This window comes from Symphodus melops, assembly GCF_947650265.1.
Source record: "Symphodus melops genome assembly, chromosome: 3".
Classification (NCBI taxonomy): Eukaryota; Metazoa; Chordata; class Actinopteri; order Labriformes; family Labridae; genus Symphodus; species Symphodus melops.
Window position 1 is genome coordinate 17369427 of NC_136693.1, and position 24553 is coordinate 17393979.

Sequence of the window (24553 nt, forward strand, 5' to 3'; positions counted from 1 at the left end):
CAGAGGATTTTGCATAATTTTAAAATACAAATATCGTCTGTTTGTCGAGTGAGTGCTCGTAAAAATAAACAGTCTGCAACATATGGTTCATTCGGGGTAAATCGTTGGCAGTCATAACAGACAACTGCTCAGCGTGACCATCCTGCATACTTCACTTTAATCTAGCAGAGAATGAGGCATTACCATAAAGAATGCATCATTACAGAAAGAAAGAAAGAATTAAAGAAGGCACCTGGGGTTAAACATTTTTTTGACGAATGTGATATTTGTAGCCTAGTGTATCTACTGTGTATCCGCTTTGAATGAACCATCCAAGAGTCTTCGGACAGCGTGGAGTAGGACAAAAAGAAGGAAAGGGGTGTGTTAAAATCACGGACTCCTTTTCAGGACTCCAGCGTAGAGCAGCCAGCCAGTGTCTGATGAACATGCATGCGCGCGCGCGTGCATCAACTAGCATGTGTGTGCGTGTTTCTGTGTGTGTGTGTGTGTGTGTGTGTGTGTGTGTGTGTGTGTGTGTGTGTGTGTGTGTGGTGTGTGGACCAGCAGCCAACACACACTTAACATTCGTTCGCAACATGGCGTTGAAGCGCCGAGAGACACGACGGCTCTCCCCAGACTAATGCAACACTCTCGTCAGTTAAAATAGTACGGACGGTTCGCCAAATACTTGAAACATTCACGAGGACTCCTTTACGCACCGGAGGAGACAATAGCGGATTCCAACATATGCATGTCGCTATAACGGTATAGCTGGTTGTATAGACGAACGCTGCTACCCCACTGGTGGAAATCAAAGGCTGTACATGGCGGTGGAGAGCACTATTTGGCTGTTCTGTTTTCTTTCGCTGTTTTGTGGTCCATCCAAGCAAGGTAACGCGCATACTTTAATCATGTGCATGTTTTAGTGGAGTGCTTAGAGCGAGGTAGAGGGATTGTTGTGTTACACTGAAGTGCAGTTACTCCGAAATGTAAGTGAGCTGTGGTAAAAAAAAAAAAAAAAAACTAAACAAGAGAAAGCTAGTGGGTGAATGTGCACCTTGCATGGCTCGTGCAATGTCCCCACCGGATTCCGTGTTCACCTCATGTGGCCCTCTGTGGTGCGTTTTAGGCAGGGGTGTATTGTTACTTTATGGGTGTCTCTCCTGGGACGCGCTGGCAGGCTTTTCTCGTAGTGAAGTTGCAGCACGTTACCTAAGGAGCAGCTCCCTGGACGGTGCCACAGAGCAGCCACAGGGCTTTGAACCGAGCAAGGACGGCTCAGATCGAACAGGGGATTGGGGCTTATTATGCAGACACATGGGCTTGGCCTTAGTGTTTAAGAAGCAGCCCGGTGTTAAATGTGTGGATAGCTTTGCCAATAAAATAATCACAACTTTTCATTCTTAGAGTTGAATAGGGACGATGCTGCATTTTAAGCCGGTTTTAGTCACTCCCTGCGGAACGTCTATTGACAGAATCTGGATTAGATAGTGATTATAAAATATATATATGCATTGTCCTTGTAAGCGTGGGGATATTTGTGTTTGATAGCTGATTGTCAAACATGCACATGCAGTTTTATTTCCCCGATAATGTGGTGGCTCCTGAGTGAGCTGGTGTGAGCGGAAAGTCTTCCTGCCCACACATGGGATAATAAGTGGGTGAGAAAGTGGCCACAGGATTAACATGACAAAGACCTGTGCAGAATATGACAGGAGTCGACAGAATGTAATGAAGCTAAATAGTAAATTTACTTCATTAAACACATCATAATTTTGCACACCTTAAGCTCATTTGACGAACTTTATAATTGTCTCCATTAAGGAAGCCCCTGTGGACAAAGCAATGCCTCATACTGAGTAGTGTTTCCTAATTAATAATATCTCCTTTGACTTTTGTCTGTCAGGAATATCTCTTACAGTGAACCTTTGCTGTGGAAAACTTAAAAGGCAACTGTTTCTGCAAGGTTTGGATAAGCTTTTCTGCACACCAATCAAAAGCCAAAGACATTAATTATAACTTTGTAATAACCAGTTACCAATCTAATAAATGATGTTCTGGTTTTCTTTTTTTGGTCTTAAAAAGGCACAAGTTGAGTTGTATGTCGTGACCTGCGAAAAACTTCTCAAAGGAGTTTAATGGAGTGAAACACTGAAGTTCAAGCTTTGAGTTAAACATTTAGGTAACGTTTACATTGTTGCAAAATGGTGGCTTTTTAAACAACTTTTTTACTTTACTAACATGTTATAGAGATTGTACAAAGAGGAACATACATGTTAAGAAAGTCTGTATGTGGGTGCTTGACAGAGAGAGAGAGAGAGAGGGAGAGCTGACACACTAAAGAGGATCTCCAAGAGTTTGTATTCATGCGTAGGCTACCATATAAATTAGTCCCAAAACATTTGAAAGTTATTTTAAGTCATTGGGCAGAATGAATTTATTAGATTGAACGGCAGCCTCAACGAAAAGGTAGACAGCAAGCGTTTTGAACACGGTTCATTTTTTTTGTAAGAGTGATAAGACATGTTTCCTGTCATGTAAACAGAGCACCAGGGAAAGGTCTCTTGCATTCATTGTTTGTAAAGCTACACAGCTTTAAGAACATTCAGACTTTGTCCAGTTCTGCAGTTAATTTCTTGTCAAAACTGTCTACGCTGATGTCCGTCTCTTTACAAGAAGTGAGCACACATTTTCACAAGTAGATGACTTCATTGCCTCACTGATCAGTATTTCATCCCTCTCTGTCTGGATATTGCCTGCTGCTCCTCCAACTCCTGTATGACACACTTTGCAGTGATGGCCGTTCATACAGTGATGAGAAATAAGGCTATATCGTGCACAAGAATCGGAGAACTGAAAAGTCATTGGGCAGAATGACTATCAAATTACCGCTCCGTCTCCAGGTAGACCACAACCTATCCTTTGAGATCTACTATAATTTTTTTATCATATACGCCCCATTATTCACTGTTCAATTATGCATTGAAAGACCATAGAAAGGAGGCACTAGAGGTATTCCTCCTCCACTTCAATCTGATACATTGAGATAAGGTCAGAGGATACAATTTATATAGAGTTAGATTACTGTGCCCTGCGGACTCCAGCAGAGACAGAATAAGGAATTACTCCCCTTGAGATCCTCCTGACAGGAGAGAGAGAGAGAGTGCCGCACTGGGGGCAATCACATCCACATGATGAAATCTCCCACAGGTAAATGGCCATTGTGATGGAAGTTGTCTGCTATCAGAGTGTGGGGGGAAATTGATTTCTTTACAGTGTGAGATTTGTCATTGGAAGTTTGTAGTAAACAAGTTTTGACATTTTGTCGCTGTCTAAAAAGCTTTTGGATTTATATATATCACACGCACAAAGTTGCTAAGAGACTATTTAAATCTTAGTCTGACATCTATTAAAATCAAAATAGATAAAGTGTTCAGAACAGAGGCCACATTTGATGGAGCCATTTAACTTTCTGATCAAATGGACAGACTATATATCACATGTTAGTACTACATAATCTAAGGGACTGTAATAACACACTCATTGGTGATGACTCACTGTCTGTGTGTGCGTGTGTGAGTGTTCTGTTGGGTTTAGAAAGTGAAGCGTGAATGTCATGGGTGTTTTCCTACTTGTGGGAACTAAGGCTGGTGCGTGGGGGCTTGGGGTGATTCTGGGACAGAGATGAATTGGCGGGTGCTGGTTGGGGCGAATTTGAGGGCAAGGGCCATGGCTACATCCACAAACAAAGAGCCTGTTTTGTCCTTTCTAAAGATCAAATGAAAATATGGCAGCTCCACTTCACACATCACAAGCAAATGAATGCAGCCAAAGTGCCTGAGTGTCTCTGTGTTCAGTGTGCACGGTTATTAAAGGTCATCATGGAAACAAACATTATGAGCGAATGAATGTGTTTATTGTGAAGCTTCTGGCCTTGTAATATGCACAACAAAACAGTAAACAGAGCAACAGTTTCATGGCAAAGCTTTGGTGCCTCACTGCCTGAGCATGTCACTAGGATCATCCTCCGAATGAACCACATTTGTTTTGTTTGTTACAAATACAATCAAAATACTCACAACAAACTGAATAACACTTTATGTTATCCATTAAAAAATCTAGTGATCTGTCATGTTATAATGATTGGATTTGTTTTAGAAAATACATGAGCTACTATAGCAGCTTTTTTCTGCACTTAATGTGGCAATTGTATCCATTCATGTAAAGTATTGGCCTTATATAATCTGGTTTATTACACTTGTATAGAAAACAAATGGACGTATTGCTACAATGATATCAATGGCTTGCAGTCAAATAAATTGTGCTGAGTCTGACTCTGGTAGTGCTAGCAAAGGTTAGCTAAACACAAAGATGGAGGATATTTATTTATTTAAAAGCCATTCACATCCAGGTGCAAACAAAACTTTTGTCTGAACTGCACCTTGACTGAAATGTTTTATTTAATCACATTTCTGCTCCCGAGGCATCAATTTATGCTGAACAAGATAGAAATATATTGTGGACGCACAATAATCAGTGTTCACTTATTATGGCCTAATAAAAACACCAAATTGCAGTAATATATGGTGAAAAAAGTATTGAGATTATGAAGTATCATCGGATATCTGTTAATGAGGCTCTTAGACTGAATCAACATGTTACATGGACTTTACTCACAAACAATGTAAGACACAGATTGTAGTGAACAGCTCCTGTGTTGCACTTTAATTTGGTGTTAATATGAAATTAAAAGTGAATGAAGAGAGATTTGGCAAGAATTCGTTCATGACCTTCATCCAAAATGAAGGTATAAGTATGTTACATGCTTCAGACTCAGATGTGGCTGAGGCTGTGTGCAAGCCCATTAGTATTGCCACAGTTGGAATCATATTTTACTTTACAATTTCTGTGCTTCTTCAGCTGTATGGAGGAATATATTGCAGATTGTAGGTATTGATGGATAACTCTGCAGCTCAACATCGACACTCAGACACATTGCTGTAAAATAAGCACAAAGCTATTCCTCCAATATTCTCAGGTCAGGTGGGGTCATCTCAGCAACTTAGTTCATACTAAGTTTATATCACATTTAAATGCCCAAGGAGAATATGGGCTTATGGGTATTCTGCTGCTGTTCTGACCCTATATAATGTTGGGAATGGTTGTGGGAGGGGAATGTTTTTTTTTTTAGGTCAACCATTTATTCCACAAACTGCACCAGGGTCCTCTTGGGCAAAGTCCACTCTCCTGCTTAAAAAGTCATGGAAATGTATAGTTACACAAGAAGTTACATTTTCCTCTGTAGGCACAGTGTCAGTGTGAGATATTTTGAATCCAGTGAGGTTGTTGTGTAACACACTTTATCAAAAGTGTTGAAAGTTAAAGCTCAATTTCCCCCACAAATGCTGTACTTTCCATGGTTTTCCTTATTTCTTCCATTATGTTGCGCCCCCCCCCATGCTAGGAGTTAGCAAAGCACCAGAGATTTGCAGAGCAAAGCAGACGAAGAGCTGAAGTCCTTGTCTGAAAGGATAGTTAATAGTTAGATAACCTAAAGAGTATTTTAACGCAAGCTTTTACATCATATTCGCATTTTCGCATTCAGTTTTTTCTGGTTTTATATGCTTATATGTTTTCCAGGTGTCTTGTGCACATTTAGGGACATTTGCAAACATTCAAAGTCTGCAGAAATGTGTGTGGAGTGACATCACAAACCCTTGATGTCACTGATCCAAGCCCATTGGCTCATTGTAGAAAGCACAATCTCCCCTTGAACTGACTGTACCATTCCCAATATGGTAAAAGGGGCGGAAAATGTCTGAGAACAAAGCTGAACGACCAATTACGAGAGGACAGATTGGCCGACCAATCAGATGAGACTTTTTTTTTTGTTAGCTTTTTTCTCTTCGTGGCGGAGTCTGAGCATTAGAAATACAGGCAGATGAGCGAGTCTGCATGGAGCGTCAGTACATGACAACAGACGAACATTAGCGATTGTGAACGTATTTTAGTAACATAAATTAGATTTGTGAACTCCTACTATGGGACCTTTAAACAAAAGCTCTAGAATTAAGCCATTCCATTACTCAGTACAAATACTTGTGCTTAGAAGTTATAGCTCTGTGAAGTGTATAGAAGAAACGGTGCAGCATGAGCTTTCTTTCTCCCATGTGAAGGGCCTCAATTTGGTCCCCCCAAAAAAGAAAATGTCCACTTTTTTTTTTGTTTACTTATTGAGATTTCAAGAGAGAGAACTCCTGAAAACCTTCTGATATTTCTTGGAGGAGCTCTGTGAATGAACACAAACAGCCACAGTTTTTCATTTTGACTTCACCTGGAGTTTCTCCTGCCGGACTCCTAGTATTTTTCTGCGGTGAGTCAGAAGGAGCTATTGTGAGAACACCGAAGGATATTATCCGGAGCATTCACCTCGAGCCAATAGGAGGTGGTGTGATGTTTATATTTTTTGACTCCTGCACTGTGCATAGACTTTATGCACAGGACCACTTTTAAAGCAGCTGCGTTAAGTTTTCTGTTTGCCAGTTAATGTACTCCACTCTTTTATTTACACTGTCATTCTGTTAAACTACATGTAGCATTGATGTAAAGACACATCTTGTCATTATAGCATCATATGGTAGACTGATGCTTAGTCCCCAACATTGGTTGGTCGTTTGGTTTTTATGTCACCTCTTACCTCAGGAGACCCCTCCTGTCTCACAGGGATAGTCTCCAACTGTGAGGATCATATGTGAACAGTCATGTCAGAAGTATATTAGGAGCAGTCCTCTTGAAATGATCAAGATATTTTCAGGAGTGTGTGTGATAAAGAATTTAGTAACATTATCTGTTGTGCAAATGAAGTAATGATTAGAGTTACTGGAGGTTAGAGTTAAGCCACAGACCAAAACATAGAGCTTGGCGCAGCTAAAAGCTGCATTTAGGTTTTTTTAAAGCTTACTTTTGGATTCTGGCACTAATGTTCTTTCAGCTGACAACTTTTATTTAAAGATCTGACTCTGTTGTGCAAGTCAACAAGGCATCTCATGGTATTTTTGGAGGTGAGGAAATTAAAGGATCAGTGTTTTTCCCTCTTTGCAGAGTTTGTCAATGGGCAGTGAAAAAATACAGGAAACAAGAAGCATAAAGCTCATAAAAGAGCAGCAAACTGAATATAAAGCTCTTGAAGCAAGCTAAACCTCCTTAGTCGATACATGAAGACGATCAATCTGTTTGAACATCTTCTCCTGAGCTCTTCAGTCAGCTGTAATGTTCGGAGCACGTGTCTAGGTCTGGCTTGTTGTGTCTACACCTGAGGGCCAGCTGCTCAGCCTCCTGTATAGAGACAGCTACAGAATATTAAACATTGACTTTATAGAGTGTACAGCAGCTTTCATTACCTTTACTGTTAGTGCCTTGATAATATGAGTGTGACTACAACATGATCACTGAACAATGACACTGTGTCGGAAGTGTGTGTGGTCATTATTCTTATAAGTGAAAGTAAAGGCCCGATTATAATTCATTCTTTCATTTTGTACAACAGATTAAGAAATCCTCTTCTATTTGTGCAAATCCCATTAATAACCCCATGCACTTGCATTTCTAATTAAACTAAGGCATCAATGATGTTTTAAATGTTAATTTTAAGTTGACATGTAAATACCTAGATCACTTGGTTCTTGTGGATTGGACATTGGGCCTGAACTTATTGCATTCTTTCAGTATTTCTGTGAACAAATATATTCAGATCTCTTGAGACTTCGAACCAGATCTTGTCAGGCAATAGTGCATGTGGAGAATGGCTCATTACACATTAGCCGTAAATTAAGCATCTGTGTGTGTGTGTGTGTGTGTGTGTGTGTGTGTGTGTGTGTGTTTGCTGAGGTACAGTCACCCTGTGTGCCTGCCTGCTTGTGTGGAAGCGTGGGTGTGTCAGCTGCGATTTGTGAGTGCATCTTGATCCCCTCCCAAGAGAGTCCATGCTAAATTAGGATGCATATTATTTAAAGATGCCCTGGGCTGAGTTTCAGCTGGGTATATTTGTGCAGTGAATATGTTGATTTTTTTTTTTAATGGTGCCCTCTGTGCGCCTATTCATGCTGCCAGGGAGGGAGGCAGTCTGAAACCCAGAAGTGTTTGTCTGAAAGGAGAGGATGTCTTGAGATAGATTTGTTTGCTATGAATTCAAATGATCTGCTCTCTTTCTATGTTCAAAGTTGTGTTGAATTTATTTTCATAGTTCTTTTTATTCAGTTTTAAATATGGGTAAGCTAATGACTGTTCAGTTTTTGGAAGTGTGTCATCTGTCATGCCACAGTTTGACCTGGAGTAAAATATGATTTGTTTCCATCTAAAATCATCGTCAACAGAGATTATAATAGTATAGTTTCAAACCTTTTTGTTATGTTTTCTTTATTTTGCTTGGTTTTATTGAACTCTATATTGATTACATTTGAACAAAAACTCTTCTCAGACATAATACATGTTAAGGGTTGTTGATCTGATGAGACATTGTTTCCAGCCATATTTACAAAAAAGTGTGGATTAAAGGTCCCATATTATGTCCTTTTTGTGGTTCATATATCTAATTTACATATCTACTAAAGTACGTTCACAATCACTAAGTTTCTGTTTTCCTGTACAGCCACTCCGTGAAGGCTCTCTTATCTGCTTGTGTTTGCAACGCTCTGAATCTCCCACGATCAGGGTCCCCACGCAGCCCTGGGTTGATCTGATTGGTCGGCCGTTGTTGTCGCTTAGCACGGATGTCACCTGGGCGTGCAGCACGAGCTTGGTCTTGCTTCTACGAGCAAATGACCTTGGATCAGTGATATCACACCGACAAGACGTCACTCTGGCAAATTTTATTGGGGGGGGGGCTAGGGACTGATCGTTATATGCAGCTACTGCTACAGCTAACAGTGGACATAGGAACAGATTTTGATTTGTGCACATAGATGTGCCTCTTCATGCACAAGACACCTGGAAAAAAAAACCCACACTAAAAAACCCTACGTGCTGAAAAGTGTTTTCAGCACGTAGTGCCCTAAGTGCAAAAATGTCCAAGGCGTCTGCTGTTTGTAGCTGCGCTCACAGCCCCCTCGGCCCCTCTCCTACTTGACCTAAAGTAGTGTTCTTTGCAGCTTTTGCTCTTAGTTGCACTCCATTGCTCACAGAGATGTACCTTTTTACAAGTTGCTCTAAGGTAAAGCTGCTATATTTTAATCCTTTGATCCTAGGAGCACTTATTGATATTACTACTGGAATAATGTAAGTCTGATAGATGTGCATTCTCCCCAAGGTTTGCCTGAGAGTGTTATTGGAATTTTTACATAATGTGATTTTAAAGGATGCTCAGAGACAGGTCAGAGCTGCACTGATGTTGCTTTACAATTTACCACCGAAGCAGGTTTAGAGTCAACAGGTATAGTATCACATAGCAATCACATTCATCATACTGACAGTGTGTGCTGTCTCAACCCTGATCTTTGTACATCAGCATTATTGTGCTCAAACATTACTCAAACAACTCAGATGCCAGATAGGGGGGTCTGGTGGGGGACATAGGTGGATGAGACTGTTGTTGTTTTTTTACAGAAAGTACCCTAAAATTTTGACATTTAAGGTTCTTCATAATAGGAACTATACAATAGCAGTATACTGTACTTTGTTTTGCACCAATATCAGTCCAGATTCCAGTTATTTCATTGTTCTATGTTGTAAATCAACAGATTCTGATTTGGATCTCAGTTTTAAACCACATGATAGTTTAATGCTCACCCTGTGGACTCATGCAAGAGGGCCTGGCACTTGACTTGGCCATGTGGAGGCCCCATGCTGCTGGGAGGCCCTGCATACAGGATCGCTGCTGTGATTGGAGGAGGCCAGAATGGGATGAATGAGCACTGTACATAAAGCAGGAGGCATGAGGGACTGCACTGGGAACCCCCCCCATTTTGTTATCCTCATTTTCTACATTTTCTCTCTCTCTCTCTCTCTCTCTCTCTCTCTCTCTCTCTCTCTCTCTCTCTCTCTCTCTCTCTCATACACACATTCAGTGGGAAACAGGAGCCATGTTTGTCCCCTAGAACTCCTCCCTATTTTTCCTCAATGTGGACTTTCATACCATTTGTTGATTTGGTGGCTTCAACACGATAATCAGTGCATGCTTTTAAAGACTATCAGTACAAATATCAGGTTTTTGGTTAATATTTGCATCAAAAACATGACTTACATAGCCTACATGTTTGGACACCATGCGTATGAGGTTTAAGAAAACTGGAAATCACATAAAGGTGGTTTCATTATGCAAGTGCTGGTAGTAGGGATGTGCATGTTTAGTTGTCGGATTTTTCAACATTGAAGAAGATCGCCACTGGAGGGTGCTTTAGGATTTCTGGGTACGCACAGCATGGAAAAATTATTTTTCAAAAAAATAGAGCAAACACTGGTAAGCTAACACAGGCATTATGGATCGATTATTTTGAGTAACTTTAAAAAGAAGGGACGCAGATTCTGAAGCGAGCAGAAATGTAACGATTACTGGTATATGACGTTTTGATTTTTATAGATTATTCCTGATGTAATGATCACAGTGTGTTATTTGCAAACAGCTGACCAGAAGGACTCAAAGGATTGTGGTCACACAACAAAAGATAAGTGTCAGTTGTGCACATTTGGCTGCCTGTGAAAATCCCTCCACAAAGGGTATGAAAATGCTCATCCCCATACACTTCCCTTTATTAGTGTGGGTTTTTGCATTGGTGAAAATCAAAAGCAAGGTACTTGCTATGAATGCAGTTGGAGGATTATTTGTGTTTATTCTATCGCTACATAAAAAGCACATGTGCATCAAATGCTGATTAGATACATTAAAGTCCAAATAAAGAAGAACAGTATGTTCCTTGATCCAGAGGCTGTGTTCCAGAGCAGAAACCAAAACTCAAAAGATTCATAAACAATTTACATCAGAGAAGCAATTAAAGTGGAAAAAAAGATTTTCTGTTGACCTCAGTTGACTCATACCCGAGGTCTGATTGGCGTCTTTGATTTGCGGCGTCATTGTTCTGACAGTGAAGCAAAGTATGTGTCTGTGATTAGGATGACAGGCTGTGAAAAGAGCCCTGCTGTATGGTCATGGGAGGAAACATAGCTGGAACGGTTAACACCTGACACAGCAGCTGTTCACATTGTTGAGTGACTCACAGCCTTGCTTTGTATACAGGGAAATGTTGAGCCCTCTGTAAGGAGCATTGCTTTAGTCATAAACAGAGTTTTACTTTACCATGAGGGATTTTCAATCGTGACAATGATGATTTAATTTATTTTCGTGTCATGCACACAATGTGCCCAACCCTCATGGGCTTATAAAACACTATAACATTTAGTTGGAGTGGTAGTAGCATTACATAGTACCATTATAAAGTTGCAGGTTCCTGGCGTAGTGCGACCTTGAATAACGTTATAATTTTTCTCAGGCTTTTGAAATAAAATCTGATACAACGAAGGTTCCTTCTTTGAAACACACCTCAAGTTTTCTTTATCATCTAACCAAACAAAATCAATGTAAATGGAAGACATTTTTTGAAAATAACATCCCATATGTTATTGTACAATGGACAGCAACAAAAAGTGAATCTCATTTTCAATTTCATCTAAATCACAAACTCGGTCTTCCTCTGGCATTAAACCTGCTGGTCTCTAAAGCTAAAGGCAAAGTTCCTTAATGTAACTGTGTGCAGATGAATCTTTGTCTTTTGGTTAAATTAAACTTAACATTGGCTTCTACATTGCAGCAATCTGTTACGAGACAATACATTCGTAGTTTTGGTTTACACCATACTGTATGTCAACAGACAGACTCTCTGTACATAAGAAACATATCACTCTTAACCTGGATATCACAGGGTAACTTACTTAGAAATCAAGGATATATTATTCATACTATATAAACATTTTAGCTCATTATCCCAAGGGTGACAATGACAGCTATCCCAAATAAAGACCTTTTTTGTCAGTCTCTGATTTGACCAAAAGTTTAGAGTCCAGTTGAGGGATTCGTGTACCTCATTATTTTGTGATTTAAGTGAGGCACTCTGTGATTTCAGTGTCTTAAACTCATCACGGTGAAACTTGAGTTTTTAGCTGTTTTTGAAGAGTTTCCCATGCCCACAGTCCATTATGAGAACATCACATTATTACCATACTTTTCTGTTGTAAAACCATCACATTTCCCCATCCTTCCTCTATCCTTCACTTAGTCCTATTTAATAATGAATTGTTTCACTGAGTGCCCCTACAGGCCTGGAGCCCTTCCGCACAAAACTGAATTTGCAGCGTTTATAGGTTTAGTTCACTTGTGGTTGTTGTTTTGGCTTTTCCAGTTTGTTTCAGTTGCTGCACATTTCAGTTGTTGCATTTGTTTTGAACCTTTGCATTTGTTTTTGCACTGTTGTCCTTTAAGGGGCTCAATTAAATATGCATCGATTATGATCCAAAAAATCCCCCAAAACATTCCAGTTCACTATGATAAAATCATAGTGGATGCATTTTGTTTCTCTATACTACTAAACCCCCACATTGTATAATGTACGACAAAAGTGAAACTACAAAAAAGAGACCGATCCTATTGGATTTGATTTAAACAATACATAAAATAACTGTGAATTACAACATGAACATGGAGAACCATACAGTAGAGGCAGTCTATTTCAACCTGCAGACCCAAACCTAAGAGCTTCAATCTCCTGCAGGGATTGTTGCTAGTTGCCTTCTTCTCTGGTTATCACAACTGTGGCTTCACAGTATTGATTTACTCTCGCTAGGTAGTTTTGGCCACATGAACGTTTAAGTGCCAGAGCGATTTTATCCTGTTCTCATTGATGCATGTAATTGAATTAGCAAACCAAAGGAATGTCTACAACAAGTGACCTGCACACATTGAACTTGATTTGAGGTTCGGTTTGTAGTATCCAGACCTACATAACACTCAAACACCCACATGGAAGGTTTCTCATACTTTCAGACCATCTGTCCCTGCCAGTACCTTTTATTGTGATGTCTTACAACAACACTGTTTTGCTGAGACAAGAAGTACCTACATGTGAGATAGAATATTGCTAACATCATTCAGGACTCGTAGCAATTATCTTATGCCGCTGTGTCAATTTAGTAGGAGGTACAAGGCAATCTGGTTATCACTACTTTTTGAGTGCTTTAGTGGTCCCTCTTCACAAAAGCACTTGTAATCACATTTTGCTGCTCTCTTTCAGCTGAGTCTCAAGGGTGCTCTAATCTTATCTGTACTGTTCAGTGCTTATTTCATTCAGTAATTCAGGCTCTATTTCTTTTTGTCATTTTCTTTCTTTCAGTCTCCTACCTCATACAGTCTGCACCAAATGTAACTCTGTGACCTGTCTCAGCTTACTTGAGCGCTCAGTCACACTGGCTATTTGTATCGTGCCATAGCATGAGTGGCTCTCCGCTGTACCATTCCCCCATTGGCCAGCTCACGGTCACACTGCACCAGGACTAACCGTGCCTGAGCACGTTTACCTCTTGGACATAGCGTTGCAATACAGCACATGCATGCTTTATGTTATCATCAAGCGTGCTCGGTTTAAAAACAGGTAGACTCAAGAGAAAAGAAAACAGGGACGCTCAGTTGAGACCACGTCTGCACATCAGAGAACAACAAAGATAACTACTTTACCAGCTTAATTTGAGTCACTTTAGTCAGCTACAGCCGTAAATTAATATGAAAATATGAGACTCACGGTCGAGTCCGTGTACAGACATTGGAGAACAACACAGAGAGAAAACAGCTGTTTTGTGACTTATTTTAGTCAGGTACAGTTGTAAAACTCTGGATTTCTCCATAATGAAGAAGTGTACTGTGTCTAACCACACCTCTCCAAAGTGTGCCAAAGTCAAAGCATGGAACGGAGCGGTCACACTAGCAAAATGAACTGGACGTTAGGGTTGGGTCCACCAGTTAGCTTAGAATTTAAGTTGCTTTTTAGGAGAAGAAATGCAACGTCTTCAGGATCTTGACTCAAGTCCAGTTGCCTTTTTATCAAGCTTTAATTACCATGACCTTGATGACTGAGAGCTTACACATATCTATTGTAATGTTGATAGTTCTGATTGACCCACAGCTTGCTTCTAAATTCCTAAGAGGTCTGCTGGTCAGGTGTTGTTTTTGAGGAGTCTTTTTATTCAGACCATCATTTCCCAAAAAAGGAAGATGGTCTGGTAGCTGGAGAGGTGCCAGATACTGGCAAGGCACTGAACCTCTACCAGCTCAGGGGGCGCTTCTAGTGGGGGCAGCTGCCCCATTCTGACATCTCTCAATTAATGCATGTCCACAGGTCCTGCTTGTTAATGTGTGTAGAAAGCATGTCTCAAAAATAAGAGTAACAGGAATTTCCCCAGGTGATTAATAAAGTACATAACTGACAATAAGTTCGGGATATTGTTATGTACATGAGTGATTTTCCTATTTGGTCTGAATTTTAATGAAATAAGTAATAGTTCCCTTTGATATTACTATTATTAAATGAGTGCAAAATGTGTTACCCCAAAAATCTAGACAATAACAAAGAAAGCCCTAAATAACCAAAACTGTCAACTGAGTGTTTCCACCATTTGCTGCAATGACAGCTTGACAGCAACGTCTCATGCTCCTAACTAGCCTCATGATGTTCTGAGGCAATGCTTTCCACTCTTCCACAAGTGCTATACGCAGTTCTGCCAGGTCACGTGGGGGTGGGGTACGAGTATACAGTCGCTGTTTCAGCTGGTCCCAGACATGCATGGGATTCAGGTCAGGGGACACTGGCCATACCATATGAGGCACTCTGACTACCTGACGTCGAGCTGTGACAGTTCTGGCACGATGTGGTGGAGCATTATCATCCATGAACAGAAAGCTGAGGGTGTGGTGGTGGAATTAGAGGATGATGATGGGTTCAAAGATCTCTCTGGTAGAATGTGCCGTGACTGAGCCATCTACAATCACTAAATCTGTTTTGCTCTGACTGGTGATGCCTGCCCAGACTGTTGCACCTCCTCCACCAAAGCAAACCCTGGGGACCATGTTGACCTCGGCATATCGTTTACTTTGTAAATGTTAATGTAAAAGGCCATTAAGAGCTATAAAACAAACATTAAAAGTTTAAAATCAATTCTATAAGGGACGGGAAGCCAATGGAGGGACTTAAGAACAGGAGTGATGTGCTCTTGCCTATTAGTGTTGGTTAAAAGACGCTCAAATAAGGTACCTCGTACAATGTTAACATTATGCTTCACTGGCAGATAGATTTGTAGGTCATCTGCATAGCAATAAAAAGAGAGGTTGTGTCTGGCTACAATTGACCCATTGGTAAGAAGTACAATGAAAAAAGGATAGGGTCAAGAATGGAAACTTGTGGAACTACATAGGAGACAGGAGCACTGGAAGAGGCCAGGTGACCAACCGTGACAGAGAAGGTTCTACTCGATAAGTAAGATGCAAACCAGTTCAGAGCAGTGCTGAGAATGCCAAACATAATTAATTGCCTTCTCCAGCAACGCTGAGGACAATCATTTCTGTGCAAGGTGACCCCACACTCATCAGTGAACAGGACAGTAGACCACTATTGCATTGTCCATGTCACATGGTCTTGTGCTCACTGCAAACGGTCATGCAGGGTCTTAGTGTCAGTGGAGTCACCTGCAATGGCAGTCTGGCATCAAGCCAAAGTGGTGGAGTCGGTAAACCCTAGTACCCCTCACTTCTAGTAAACAGGCCTGCAGCCATGTGGCAGTAGCAGAACAGTGCCTGAGTGCACAAGTCCTTAGGTACTGGTCATCATTGTGGTCCATCACTCGTGGGGCTCCCCTCCTGGCTCTGTCATTAACACTGCCAGTAGTTCTCAGTATTGCTGCAAGTCTGCTGATGACACTTTGGGAGACACCATGTTCATGAGCAACATCTGACTGCCTGCTACCAACCTGAAGCTATGGCCAAGTGGTGCTGCTCGTCCGTTAGGTGACGTTGTGTGTTCATGGCTCACATATGAATGATGAACTAGGAAGGACTTACTGACAAAACCTGCTTTTTATACCCCCGGAATGTTAAAATTCATGCCACATTGAAAAGTGTTGTCTTTGACTATTTTTTGGTATTTGTCCCAATATGTTAAGCACATTGTATACAGTGAGGCCATTACATGGAAAACACAAAATGAGGTGTGTCTTTCAGCCTAATACAGTTCCCTACCTATACCAAAAATTAGTGAAGTGAAACAAACACCTTATTTATAAAACCCACTGAGGACCTCACAATATCACTAATTTGTTGCGAATGGATTATGTAAAATGAAGATGACATGCTGTTAAATAGTCAAGCCGACAGCCTGGTGCACATCGCTATGTATGCAACAAGCTATTTGCAGTGAAGCAAAAGCTTGCAATACACAATGAATGTGGTGAATTTTCATTCATGTTAATAGCCTTAGATGGATAATAGTGCTATAAAATGTCTCTCTTTTATTGTATATATATATATACATATAGGTATATACTGTAGGTCTCAGCATATATCATGCAGCCCACATTTAGATTAAATGGATGACATGTCATTACGTGGATGAGATGCTGCTAAGTGCCAAGGTCAGATTTGAACCTACGGCTGCTGTAACCAGGACTATAGCCTCTGAACATACACTGCTCAAAAAAATTAAGGGAACACTTAAACAACACAAGGTAATTCCAAGTCAATCACACTTCTGTAAAATCAAACTGTCTACTTAGGAAGCAACACTGATTGACAATCAATTTCACATGCTGGTGTACAAATGGAATACACAACAGGTGGAAATTAGAGGCAATTAGCAAGACTCCTCCAATAAAGGAGTGGTTCTGCAGGTGGTGACCCCAGAACACTTCTCAGTTCCGATTCTTTCTGGCTGATGTTTTGGTCACTTTTGAATGCTAGCGGTGCTTTCACTCTTGTGGTAGCATGAGAGTCTACAACTGATACAAGTGGCTCAGGTAGTGCAGCTCAACCAGGATGGCACATCAACGCAAGTTGTGGCAGGAAGGTTTGCTGTGTCTGTCAGCGAAGTGTCAAGAGCATGGAGGCGCTACCAGGAGACAGGCCAGTACATCTGGAGACGTGGAGGAGGCCGTAGGAGGGCAACAACCCAGCAGCAGGACCGCTACCTCCACCTTTGTGCAAGGAGGAACAGGAGGAGCACTACCAGAGCCCTTCAAAATGACCTCCAGTAGGCCACAAATGTGCATGTGTCTGCTCAAACAGTCAGAAACAGACTCCATGAGGGTGGTATGAGTACCCGATGCTGTACTTACAGCCCAACACCGTGCAAGATGTTTGGCATTTGCCAGAGAACACCAAGATTGGCAAATTCGCCACTGGCACTCTGCTCTTCACAGATGAAAGCAGGTTCACACTGAGCACATGTGACGGAGTCTGGAGACAGCCCTCCATGTACTCGCTAGAGGTAGCCTGACTGCCATTAGGTACCAAGATGAGATCCTTAGACCCCTTGTAAGATCATATGCTGGTGCGGTTGGCCCTGAGTTCCTCCTAATGCAAGACAATGCTAGACCTCATGTGGCTGGGGTGTGTCAGCAGTTCCTGCAAGATGAAGGCCTTCATGCTATGGAGTGGCCCACCAGTTCCCCAGTCCTGAATCCAATTGGGAACATTTGGGACATCATGTCTCGCTCCATCCACGAATGCCACAATGCACCACAGACACAGGAGTTGGCGCATGCTTTAGTTCAGGTGTGGGAGGAGATCCCTGAGGAGACCTGAGCCTCATTTTGACTTGTTTTAAGGACATCACATCAAAGTTGGATCTGCCTGTAGTGTGTTCTTTCACTGTAATTTTTAGTGTTAAACAAAATATAGACCTCCATTGGTTAATAATTTTGATTTCCATTGATCATTTTTGTGTGATTTTGTTGTCAGCTCATTCAACTCTGCAAAGAACCAAGTATTTGGATCCAGCCATGTAGTCTTAGATCTAGGATGTGTTATTTTAGTCTTCCCTTTATTTTTTTGAGCAATGTATAAAGGGCTAGTGACATAACCACTAGGCTCCAATTCTTAGATTCTTTAGTGAACTTTGTTGCTGTGTTATATATTGTGAACATACAAAACCAGCCCAGATTCAGGAACAGATCCATAAAAACTAACCAGCAGCAACATAAGTTTTACTGAGATATCAGAATCAAATTTAAAGAAAATTCACTTCCTCCTATGAACCCTCTGTTTATAGTCTCTTTTAGCTGAACCTCTGTATGCTTATCTGTAGTTCCTGAACGGCCTGAGGAATTGTATAGTTCCTCTTTAGAGTCTGTAGAAACATGAGCTGTGGCCTCCGGGTCATCGGGTGTCCAGTCGCTGCTGACAAGCTGAGCTGGGTGAAATATTCTCTTTGTAGGGTCACTCTTCTTCTCCTCCTGCTCCTCCTCTTTTTCCTTTTCTTCCAACGTTTTGTGAATAGGTGATCCATTAACAGAAATGGACTAGTGTTGATGGTATCTTTATTTCCCTTGCCTTTTCTCTCTTTTTCTCTGAGTGAAGGTCAGTTTCTCTATCTGAGCTGCTTTTACTTTTCTCTCGACTCTTTTTTTCCCTGTACTTTGTTGTGAAACTGTTTTCACCTTTGTAGCGTAACAGAAGCTAATCATGAGACTTGATTCGATGACATCTTGGGAATCATATTGTCTGTGTTTTGTGCTATTATAGAGCAATTAAATCCAGAACAGTTTTAAAAACTCTTAGGAATAAGTTAAAGGGCAACTGTGATATTGGTTTGTGATGTTTGCTTCTGTGTGTGTGTGTGTGTGTGTGTGTGTGTGTGTGCGCGTGTGTGTGTGTCTGGTGTGTGTGTTTGAATGTCTACTGTTGTCTACTGGACTTTTTTCTCTCTCTTTTTGTAAACCTCTGGCCTCTCTCTACTGAGAGTAAGCTATGAACAGCTTGGCACAGTGCCATCACAATCCATTCACCACAGCTCAGTGAGATCGCACAGCCGCTACTATATCCCAGAGTGCACCCTGTCCTTTCCCGCAGCTCCCATTTCAACAGTAAAATGGCAAAATGGCCACTTCACAGTTCCCCCCTCTTTAACACATTGTGTTCTCATGACACACTGACTGTGTGTGAGAGGGTGCGCATCTGAAATGGTTTTTGCACAGCACGTGATAGTATGTGAATGCAAAGTACGTGTGTGCTACATGGCCACAACTTCAGGACATGTGGAGGTTTAAACTGGCATTAAACTGTAAGCTGACATCAAGTGTTTTATTCCCAGATGAAATAGTTCTGAAAAAAAGTTTCTTCTCTAGGTTAGATATTGACAGCATGTGTAATGTGTACCTCGTCATACTTTTACTTCAGTTTGTTTGCGGCCTAATACCTGAAGCAGAATGATCCCCACATCTTGCCAAGTGAAACCATTGGCAGTGAGCTGGGAAGTGGCTGCTAACATTTTAACGACTTAATGAGACCTAATTAGTTGAAATGGGAGAGAGAAAGAGAGGTGATCTGTGTCAGTGTGTGTTGGTTTGTGACTGTTTCACTTCCTTTAAGATCTTTGTGTGTTTTGCTGTTTTTAAATGTGTCTCTATGTGTCTCAGTTCATGCAGTGCATGTTTGTGCATGAAGGTTTATGTTTTTGCTGAAGCAGGTGTGTATGTGTGTGTGTGTGGCAGAGCGCCGTGCAGCCTTTCTCAGCATAAGCCAGCCTCTTCATCAGGAAGTGGTAGTGGGGGGTCAGGCCTCATTTAATCAAGGAAAAAAAATCTGTCTCCCATTAACTTAATTAATCCAACGCTGAAGAGAGAGAGAGAGAGAGAGAAGAAAAAAGAAATGTGCTGTGTGTGTGTGTGTGCGCGCGCATGTGTGTGTGCCTGGTCCTTATGCCAGAAAATTGTGTTTCTAAACTGAATTTGTAAAGAGTCTGTCAAATTAATGAAGAAAGGAAGTTTTAATTATGTCACTTGTTCAGGTACAATAAAGACTTTATGAAAAAGACATTCGGTCTGTTCAAAGGATTCCAGTTACATTGTCACACATTTTCAATATTGAAGGGATTCAGTAACAGCTGTTATATTTCGAAAATGTGATTGTCAAATAGAATTCCATGCAATGAAAATGTTCCAATGAAAAATTGAAGCTGTTGAATGAACTTTGGTTAAAACAACCTTTCTAAACTTTGTAGAAAGCATCAAAAATAAATGGTCTATGGGAGCCACTTCTATAAAACTCTCTTTATAGGATTAGGTTCTCTAAAATGTTTTGGCCAGGTTTATTTCTATTTTACAGTTTCTGGTTAAACCCCAGGGTTGAATAGATGTACTGTAAATTAATTATAATTATAATAGGATTACAACTATTTGTATAGTGCCAATTCATAACAAATGCTATCTCAGGATACTTTATTGAATTACCTTATTCAATGTTATTTTAGCAACAAATACCCAACGTTAATCCATCATGAGCTTGGTAATAAGCAACATTTAGCAAAGTTACCAAAAAAACTGACAAGTGATGAACAGCCATCTGGCAAAACTGTGCTGTATAGTTGAAAAATGGCAGAGGAAGATGCAGGGAGAAAGATAGGGATCCAGTGTGATAACATTTTTGAGATAAAATTATACGTTTTAAACATGTTTAGTTGAGTTTAGTCCAGTCTGTCTTTTTCAATAAAGCCTTTTTCAACTATTAAAAGTCAAAGAAGAAAATAAGCTGTTGGCTGTGGTTTGACAACAACTTCTTCCTTGTCTTCAGCTCATGTCACACCAGCTCATCAACTTCTCATCCACCGTTCCGTTCCTCATCAATGTCCTGCTGTTGACACACAAAACCCTTTATGATGTAGTTCATTTTTCAGAGTTCCTCCTCCTCTTGCCCCCTCTCTGTCTCCAAAACACCAGGCTTCTGAAATGCTTCATCCCCTATCCCCTATCCATCTGTGTCATCTACAATATTGATTTTATTGAAGTTATGCTGTAAAATGATGAATTGCCAAATGTTGAAATTGATACCGTAGACAAAAATAGCCAAAAATGACAAATGATGCAGATGTGTGGATAATCGACTCTTTGACATAGAAAAAAAAACAAAAAAAAACGTAATTCAATATTCTAGTGTTCACAAAGCAATACAAAGGTTTCTGCATTGATCTGCAAAAGCTATAGAAATTAACATTTAAATCCTTTTAAATGAAAATAAAAAATGACATTGGGCATATTTAACTAACTCTTCTTTACTTTTCCCTTTCCCTCACAGAAAAGCATAATTCAGTGGAGCTGAGCTGCGGGGCCGGGCCCAGCCATGTAGTCTTAGAGCCAGGTTTGCCCCTCCTGCTGGATTGCAACCTTGGGGCCAGCGACACACCTTTCAATGTCACATGGCTTCAGGATGGCCAGCCTCTGTCTAAAGAGGGGGTGGACCATCTGCAGTATTTGTCTAATGGATCTCTCTTGCTGCTGCCAACCTCTAAAGAAGGCCTGGAGACCCGGGGTGTGGAGGGGGGCTACAGCTGTGTGAGCGCCAATGCTCTTGGAGCTCTGACCAGCAGGACCATAAATGTTCTCCTCGCAAGTAGGTGTCACGCACAGTCTTCTACAAGTGTTACAGAGCTCTTACACTCTTATGTATGATTCCAAGAAAATGTGGTTATTTAAGTTCAAAGAGTTATGCAAATCAAAGCTCCATGCTGAATATGTATTGCTTCAGGTTACCTGGAAGCTAAAATTGAGTATAGGGCGACTATAAGTGGTTCATTAGTTCACCCTGTTCTGCCCTGATAGATTGAAGTCTGGAGTGTACTGTATCTTTCCACTAATGCTTGCTGGGATGGACATGCCATGGGAATAATGTTTTTGTACGAATGGATGGAGAGTTTAACAAGGGTTTCTCTCGAGCAGAGGTGTTTTGAAGAAAAAATATGTTTTTGAATTAAGGGGAGACTCCAGAGACAAATAACACATCTGCAGAAATTTTAAAATTGAGAAAAGATATTTAAGGGGCGCTGGGGACCTAGTGACTTGGCGCGTGTGCAACAGTTACAATGGCTTCAGACCTCTAAGCAGGCAGCCCGGGTTTGTATCCGACCTGTGACTCCTTTGCCTCATGTCATTCCCTACTCTCTCTCAAAACAAACAAAAACAGTCCTGCTACATCGGCAAGCTTACCCAAGGTCCAATCAATCCAAAGAAATTAGCCTACATCCATCAAGATGCCCAGATGAAAGACGTCTGCTATTACTGAAGTTTACACAAGTTTATAAACTCTGACCTTTCAGTTGACACCTCATTTGACCAGTTAGGACTTTCCATTCACTTTTCCAGACTATTATTGTGAATGAGAGCTTTAGTAGAAACTGGACTTTCTCTCCCCTCCGTGACTGCATCCCACATGAAGCAGATGTGTGAGTTGAAAAAAAGAGATAACAGCAGGACCAAAATGATGTCAGCTGACTTGAGTTGGCGTACAAAATAACCAAATATAACAGAAGATAAATGTCACATAAAATCCCCTCAGGGATGCTTCAAAAAACCCCTACACACATGCACAAGTGTTGTTGGATCACAACTGCTCCAGAACAGAACGTAGACAGGACCTCAGCGCATTGCGTTCAAATAACTTCATCCCCTTATATCTAATTCAGCAGTATGAAAACGCCTACCATTATCATACTGAAAGGAAAATAAACAAACAAGGCGTCACATTTGAGATTGTTCAACCCCTTTTAGTTATTGCATGCTGAAAAGCTTTATAAATGTTTACTCTGGTTTGTCCTCTTGCTTGATTTGAACTCTTTCTCGTCTGAGCCTTCTTTGCTTCTGTCTGTCTATTATTACCCTGTTTAGCAGGGCGAGCAGTTACAAGTTACCATGGCAGTGACCATTTGAGCTTTTTGCCATCTTCCATTAGAACGTGCAAAACCTCTGGCAGCCCTTTGAGCGCAGGTTAGTGTAGGGCAAGGATACACACAGGGAACAAGAGAGGCATTTGAATTGGACTTTCCATTTGGATCTCATGCTGCGTCCCAGTTGAACTGGGAAGTGGGAAATTCCAAGTTCCCAGTCAGAAGTGTCAACTGGAATGCCCCCTGAAGTCATAATTACTGGACGGAAAGTCGAAGGAACTCGCAGTAGCCCGAGTTAGAATCCAACATGGTTGCGAAATGCATAAACTGTACGTTAAAGTTGTAACTATAATGTTTATTTGCCGCTTGCTCCTCTTTTTGTGTTAATAAATCATCACACCGATAGCATCGTGCTCTGAGAACATGTTGTTATGTTTTTTTGTGCCCAAACTATCACGTAGTGTGTTATCATCTGGCATTAGCTAACAAAACAAAGGTATTCCATGATGCTTTTCCGACTTGCAACTGGAATACACTCAAGTCGGGTGTGACTTCATTCCCAGCTCCGACTTCCCAGTTCAAAAGGAATGCAGCATCACAGTGACAGGTCAGAGTTTTGAAAGGGTTACAGCAGCTAGAGATGATGGCTCTTCTTGGTCCTTCTCCAGAGTATGTGATTTATTGATTGCTGTCGGGGTATGAAGACCATTTAAACAAATAAAAAAAAATTGCCAGCCTGATCTTTAATTGTCATTTCATGTGTGTATGCTTTGGGGCCGCCTACATGCTTGCAATTGCAAGAAGATGTCGTCTGCAGCATCATCATGATGTAAGAGAGACTGGTTTGATTCATCCATATATCGAAAGCATTTAGTAGGGCATGCTTGCCTGCAGAGCGAAGTGGTCCGTCAGATTTGTAGAGGGAATTTTCCTTGCATGAATGGCGATGAACTTGGTTCTACTCTGCCTCACAGGAGAGACTTATCCTCAGGCACTCAGGAATGCTAACAAGTATCCTGGGAACAGGTGCGCTCTTAGTCTGTTAAAAAGGCACAGAGCGAAGGAGGAGTGGGCGAAAAATAAAAGAAATGAACATGAAGATGTGGGTGTGAGGGACAAGAGGAAAGGCTGTAGCTTTTTAATCGCCCTTCCAAGGGGGCCTCTTTCTCTCACACTGTGAAGTGGCAGTCTTTATTAAGCCATTAGCTTTGTGTAAAATGAGACAGTATCCTTTGTGGATGACCCTGCTTTTGTCAGCTGTCACACATGCCTATTTATGAGGGTGTCTTGTTTGAGGGACAATAAGGAGCGAGGGGGGGTGGGCTGGATGAATAGTGGAAGGGAGGAAAAGAGTATAGAGAGATTGTGGTAATAGTGAAAGGAAAAGCCTCACAGACCATTAAGTATGACCTTCAGTTTGCGAGTGTCTACACCCGCATGTCTACACCACTCATGGATTTGTGAGTGGCTTCTGAATTAAATCAGCAGAAAGAGGCTATGAGATAGATGTGACCAGCGAGCAGGAGGTCCAAGCTGAAACTGCCTGGATGTTGACATTGGGCAGACATTCTCATTTCCCACTGCGACTTTAGCGGCAGAGATGAGTCTGAAGGGAGAAAGCAGCAGAGATCACATCTGTGAAAACACATTACAGAAAACCCACCTGCTTCACTTTCCAG

The 24553-nt window shown here is 41.1% G+C and overlaps 1 protein-coding gene across 2 annotated transcripts in view; it reads left to right on the forward strand.

The window, feature by feature from the left end:
* Window positions 1–523: 523 nt before the first annotated feature.
* Window positions 524–24553, forward strand: part of igdcc4 (immunoglobulin superfamily, DCC subclass, member 4) — a 50776-nt gene continuing 26746 nt past the window's right edge. For both annotated transcript variants that reach the window (XM_079338752.1, XM_079338753.1), the window contains exons 1-2: window positions 524–870; window positions 21290–21604. In XM_079338752.1, coding sequence (XP_079194878.1) covers window positions 804–870; window positions 21290–21604 — 382 coding nt within the window. In that variant the 5' untranslated portion in view covers window positions 524–803. The remainder of the gene's footprint in view (window positions 871–21289; window positions 21605–24553) is intronic.